Raw genomic sequence first — 6,476 nt, forward strand, 5'->3', positions numbered from 1 at the left:
ATAACCCATTTGATGAAATGATGGTGGATGAACAGTATTTCGTTATTGTCATATGATAAATGCCCAAATCCCATTCAGACTGAGAATGTACTGTACAGTACTGTATTGAAGCTGCAAGAATTTTACTTTGACAACATGGCCATCTTCTGGTCAGAAACATAATGACAGCTTTTTCTAGCATTAGTATAGCCTGGTCAGATAGGGAGTAATGAATTGATAAGACAGTCTCTGATAAAAAAAAAAAATAAAAAAGTGTTGTGTCAAGTAGATAATCAATTGATGCACAGCACTGTATTTAAAGTTTTGTATATTAAAGCTCTGCCTCCATATGGGCCCCATTTACATGCTTTTCACCACAAAACAGATCAAAAACACATTTAAGCATTACTGTCAGATTTTGCTGCTACACAGGATGGTTCAGGAAATTTCAGGAGGACCAAAGAAAATAATCTATAGAGACTATTTTGGAAAAGTCGAGCTGTAAATCACAAATTCATATACTGTCCCTAAATAATGCAATAAGTCATTTATATAACAATAACTGTACTGTTAATATAATGATAAAGTTTCATTACAAGTGCTTTAGTCTGCATTTGTCCACATCACCAAAGGTGTGTTCACATTTGGTTTTCACAGTGTAGTAGGCCTTAACCGACAATAGATCAGTGTAGTCTACACTACAATTTTAAAGGCAAAAAGGGTTTTATTTATATGGGTTTATTTATTTATTTATTTATTTGTTTGTTTGTTTTAAGGGTTTATTTATTTATTTATTTTTAAGGGTTTATTTATTTATTTATTTTTAAGGGTTTACTGATTGATTGATTGAGTTTTAAGGATTTATTTATTTATTTATTTATTTATTTTTAAGGGTTTATTTATTTATTTATTTATTTATTTATTTATTTATTTTAAGGGTTTCTTTGTTTGTTTGTTTACTAATTGCATTGCATTTATTTTAATGCATTGAAGGGAATTCAGTTCTTGAACCACACTGCATCCCGAATAATTAATGCTCCTCTTTCATACAGTAGACTACATACAATTGCTAATTGACTAGCACTGGTTTCTGTGAAAGTATACTGTAAGGTAATGAAAGTCCTGTATTATAATGTAGGGTTTTCATTAGGATTTCAGGCAGCATTGCACATTCTCTCAGTATAATTAAGCACTCATAATTAAAACTTCAGATCATTTTAAATCTTGAGAGTGTGGGAGCTGTGTGTGTATGTGTGTGTGTGTGTGTATGTGTGTTTGTGTATGTGAATCATGCTGTGTGGGTCTTGATGTGTCACAACGTGACGTCAGAGGGTACAAAGTGTACTGCTGACGGTTTCATGGTCTGGATGGAGACTGAATGGTTTCCTTAGTGACAGGCATCAGCTGTGATGGCCAATGGTTCACCTTCCCCACTGCCATAGACGTGATATGCACTTGTTTATTCACATGTTGAGTGAACACTGGTGAGTAAACGCCCCACACATGCCCTTTCACAGGGACTAATCATCCAGCCTATTTGTATGATGGGCCTGGGTTAAGCAGGCTTACAGATCATTTCTTTGTAAGTGTGTACTGAATGAATCCAGAAAGCAGATTTAACAAAGCAAATGTTGCTAGGCGTTGGACATTGCCTGCTATATAGGCGGTTCTTCTTGTTTCCCTCAGTGCCAGCACTTTTATGGTTTTGGAGACAGGACAGGCTTAGACTGATGGAGCTCTGATTCATGAGCGGATCATGAGAGAGAGAGAGAGAGACAGAGAGAGAGACAGAGAGAGAGACTTCTTAGCTTTGTATAGCTTAACAGACAGGTGACAGTAAAAGACGACGATCTACATTCTTTTATATCGTTGGGAAAAGAGGTATTGTGTGTTTTATTTCTTTGCATAATTGTTGTGTAGTGTTAAACGCATACGCGCGTGCAGGCTTAAAAACCATGGCGATGTTTTCTATGGCGTCTCATACAGTGGTACAGCAGGATCCATGCAACAACAATGCACTGCATGGATTCATCTGAAAAAAGGTCTAAGAGAGGGCTATCCTGTTTGGTTGGTTTTGTATCATTTTGTCTAATGAGCGACACGCAATCGAGAAACCACATTTGTGTTTGCGCATCGCACCTTTAATGCGCAGTCACGAGCCGCGAAAGCAAGCGCGTGCACTTCAGGCGTTGCTGGAATTAAAATAAAGCAAAGTGTAATCACGTGATAACCTTATAGAACGATAGTGATAGAGAATTGTATGCTATGCCTTTTCATGCTTTTTTTTTTTTTTTTTTTTTGGAAGATGGTGTTGATATCTAGTCCTGGTCAGTCCTGGTCAGCCTTGGGTCAGTCCTGGTCAGGGAAATAAATTGCGCAACAAGTGAGACATACAGCATGCTGTTGCTTATTATGAATTTCCTCTGCATCTAGCCCAGTGATCTCTTTTCTGATGAAGACAAAAAGCCTTGTGCATGCATACAGAGAGAAACATGATACAGTTATAGTGTGGTTCTCTTCAGTCACACAGCCAACATTATCTCTGGTATCTAAGCAACACGTTGATAACGTGATGCAGCAACGATTTAAGTGGCTTTTCTGAATGATATTCTTGTGTTCAAGTGGACAATGGGTCTGTGTATGCATACAAATGTTGCTGGAAATAATGTCGATGTATATATGATTAAGGCTGTAATTATTGGATTGTTGTGAATGTCCAAGACCCAATGCTCACAGGTTAAACAAGAGTTTGCACCTTTATCTAGGTGGTAGAATAATTAATAATACATCATAATACTGTGATGGATTTGGTCAGTGCAGTTGGTCTGTGGATCAGTAAATATAACAAGGATGTATGTGTATCAATTTCATATTGGGACAAAATCAGGTATATCTAATCTAATGTAAAGCAGTTGTAGTCAAGAGATTAAAGTTATTAAAGAGGAAAGTGCAGGAGACTAATGAAATAACAAACCTCAGCAATAGAAAGGTTTTTGCATATTTGGACTATAAATACACGATACAAGCTATTAGTACAGGGATGTGATGGAGAGATAAGCTGGAGCAAGTGTAATAAAAGTAAGTTACTTGTGTTAATCTGTAACTGATCTCTCAGGAGAGCAAGGTGCTGCAATAGGTTACTCTGTCTTCACAATTATAACATCATGACCTACTATAGGCTATTCTTGAAAAATTTATTTTTAAATAGCTCTTGCATGCTACATTCAGTCCAGCCCAAGCTTCTGAAAGTGTATCCATCACCTTTCACCTCCTTCAGTGAGGTAGAGTTTCTATCTGCACATCAATTGAAGTAATAGATAAAGAAGCGTTGCCAATGATTGCCATCCAAGTTACTGACATCATTGATCGATTGTTGCAGCCCTCAGATTACTCTCATGATGTTTCTGTGTTTGTAGTGTTTGCTGTAAAAATGTTTTAAGAGTTTCTGAATTTACTACATGCAAACATGGCAATCTGAAGACACCAGGCCTCACAGAAAAAGAAAAAAAATACATTAACTTCTGCTTATTTCTGTGTCTACAGGTCCTTGGATATTGTAACCTTAAAGTATTTGACTCTGTGTGTATGAGAGGAGGGAGTTAAATTCTGTTCAATATTTCCATAGCACTAAATGCCCTTCCTGTGCTCACAGTAACCATGGCAACTGGAGTATCAGTTGGGTGAGTGTGCATAAAATATTTGCACTTTATCTAAACTATGACACAGTACTGTCTGTATGTGTGTTTATGCATCCTGTTTTTCATAAAAATCACACAGAGTAGTTTTCTTGGTTAACAAATGTAACAAATGTAAATTTTGGTATATTGAATATAGATCTATATAATGTTTCAGCTCTGTTTTGTAATAATGATGCTAAAAGAATGTTAGAAAGAGATTTAAGTAATAGGTCTTGTGTGATGAGTTAATATTTTTCAAACACACTTTAATTATCTGCTTGTGTGATCTTGTTATTCTCTGCTAGATAAAAATCAATCCTAATCTGCATGGTCTCTCTTCTTGGGAATACTCATTTAGACCAGAAAAGATAACCTGTGTACATTTTCAGTGAACTTTTTTTTAATGTTCTCATCACATTCATTCAATAAACTGATTCAGTAAGAACAGGTTTTACGATGCAAAGATTCTAACAAAAATAAATTAAGCCAAAGGGGGTGGGGAAAAAGCCGAAAGAAAAGAGGCTACATTACATTCAAAAAAGAGTTACATTCAGGGTTTGCAGTTCAATGTAGCTACATTGTAAAAAGACCATCTTTTCATACATTTTGTTAACCCTTGGCCAACCCTTGGCTGTATGACTGACCAACCAATCAATGATCACAATGAACATCATACCATATTTATAATCTGCTGATAAAAGGACAACTGAGTCTAGGGTCAGAGTAACACTATGAAAACACATCCTGTCCATAATCACTTTGTAGAAACTCTCTTTAGACCCATACCTAAACATAAAAAATCAGTGTAAGCATAATACTAATCACACATAATAATGCATATAAATGACACTAATCACACAAAATAGAGAAAGATAAGACCTGCTTCTTTATGATTAACAGGATGATATAAATGCAGAATTGTATTAATATACTGTACATATGCCTCATAAACTCTTTTGTTTTAGGTTATTTTAATGGTAGAGTGCCAAATGGACTGATCAGTGGACCATGGCAAGGATTAGCTCCGACTCTTCAAACATGGACTGAAATTGCTTGGTAGCATCTGCCATGTCTGTATGTAATGCCAGCTCTCTGGAACGATGTGGCCTGCTTGGACCAGCAGAGCCTGAGCTGCAGGAGGTTGAGACTAGTTTAATTCCTGTTGTGATTAGGGTGGCTTTGGCTGCCATCATGATCTTCATGATCACCATTGGCTTCTTGGGCAATTCAATAGTGTGTTTGATCGTCTATCAGAAGCCAGCAATGCGTTCAGCTATCAACCTGCTTCTAGCCACTCTAGCCTTCTCAGACATTATGCTCTCTCTGCTGTGTATGCCTTTCACTGCTGTGACTGTGGCGTCCACGGACTGGAGTTTCGGAGTAGGATTCTGCCGAGCTTCTGTCATGCTTTACTGGTTCTTTGTCCTGGAAGGCGTTTCCATCCTGCTCATCATCAGTGTGGATCGCTTTCTGATCATCGTGCAGAGGCAGGACAAGTTAACGCCACATCGTGCCAAAGTTCTGATCGCAGCGTCATGGGCTCTGTCCTTCTGTGTGGCACTTCCATCAATTGTAAGCTGGAGGACAGGTATCATCGTGGAACGGGTGCCCCAGTGTATCCTGGGATATAGTGACTCATTGGCGGAACGGGGTTACATGGTACTATTAGCAGTGGCCGTTTTCTTTGTTCCATTTAGTGTCATGCTGTATTCCTACATGTGCATCCTGAACACAGTGCGGAGAAACGCACTGCGCATTCACACCCATGTTGCTGAAGACTGTGCAGGGCTCAAGCTGGGTCTTACGGGTCTGCAGCGCCCTCCACAGGTCAACGTGGACATGAGCTTCAAAACCAGGGCCTTCACCACCATCCTCATCCTCTTCATTGGCTTCTCTGTGTGTTGGCTGCCTCATACAGTGGTGAGCCTGCTGGCTGTTTTCAGTCGCAGCTTCTACTTCAGTCCAGCATTTTATCCAGTCAGCATAGGGGCTCTGTGGCTCAGTTACCTAAAGGCTGTATTTAACCCCGTCATCTACTGCTGGAGGATCCGCAAATTTCGTGAAGCCTGTTTAGACTTCATGCCCAAGACTTGCAGGCTCTGCCCCAAGGTCCCTGGTCGAAGTCACAGGCGCATAAGACCCAGCAATATTTATATCTGTAGCAGTGAGACCCAGTCTGCAGTTTAGCATTTGGAAATTGAAACTCTTTACAACACTTTATTTTGTTCACAGTCCATCTGAAACATATAACTTACATTCCCTGACCAAAACATGCAAGGGATACAATGAGAAATGCCTCTGACACTTTCATTTCAATAACTCAATAAATGAAATTGTTGTCAAATAACTCCCCATGTTTTAATTTGACCTAACACTGAAAAGCAACATGGACAACTTTTTTTTTTATTATTTGTCACACTTCGTCAGTGCAATACAAGCAAAGAGAAGCCACTATTTTATTTCTGTTAAATGCTACATGTTTAGAAATAGTCACAACAATTTAAAACCATGGATATTGGAAAATAAAGCAGTTGTTGTGAATTGTGTCATCTGAATGGAAATACTGCAATAAAATAATGCAATAATGCAACAATGCCTCATGATTAAGCCTACATTGCAAAGGTTATACATGAAGTCACAGTTCTCAAAATGCAAGGGAATTACATAAATAGGCACTGAGTAGAGTGCCTATACCTCCCACCTCCCAAAAACATGCTGGTAGATGGATTGTCTACACTAAATTGCCCCAGGTGTGAGTGTGTGTGTGTGTGTGTGGGTGTGTGTGTGTGTGTATGTGCATAGTGCCCTGTATTTGACTGG

At 38.4% G+C, this 6,476-nt stretch overlaps 1 protein-coding gene across 4 annotated transcripts; it reads left to right on the forward strand.

Annotated features, from left to right (window-relative positions):
• Positions 1 to 1,328: 1,328 nt before the first annotated feature.
• On the forward strand, positions 1,329 to 6,248 carry gpr45 (G protein-coupled receptor 45). Of its 4 annotated transcripts, none has more exons than XM_034304420.2 (3): positions 1,329 to 1,463; positions 3,605 to 3,659; positions 4,622 to 6,248. In XM_034304420.2, exon 3 carries the CDS (start codon positions 4,725 to 4,727, stop codon positions 5,841 to 5,843), a length of 1,119 nt encoding a protein of 372 aa, XP_034160311.1. In that variant the 5' UTR covers positions 1,329 to 1,463; positions 3,605 to 3,659; positions 4,622 to 4,724; the 3' UTR covers positions 5,844 to 6,248. The 4 variants fall into 4 exon arrangements, with proteins under 4 accessions (XP_034160311.1, XP_026768730.1, XP_026768731.1 ...); XM_026912929.3 differs by having other exon boundaries at positions 1,339 to 1,463; positions 3,523 to 3,659; XM_026912930.3 differs by lacking the exon at positions 1,329 to 1,463 and adding an exon at positions 1,473 to 1,860 and having other exon boundaries at positions 3,523 to 3,659.
• The last annotated feature ends 228 nt before the right edge of the window (positions 6,249 to 6,476 follow it).

The sequence above is a fragment of the Pangasianodon hypophthalmus genome, chromosome 5, assembly GCF_027358585.1.
Source record: "Pangasianodon hypophthalmus isolate fPanHyp1 chromosome 5, fPanHyp1.pri, whole genome shotgun sequence".
Taxonomy (NCBI): Eukaryota; Metazoa; Chordata; class Actinopteri; order Siluriformes; family Pangasiidae; genus Pangasianodon; species Pangasianodon hypophthalmus.

Coding starts and splice junctions, on each gene's coding strand:
- gpr45 (XM_034304420.2), top strand. CDS start 4,725: ATGTCTGTATGTAATGCCAGCTCTCTGGAACGATGTGGCCTGCTTGGA.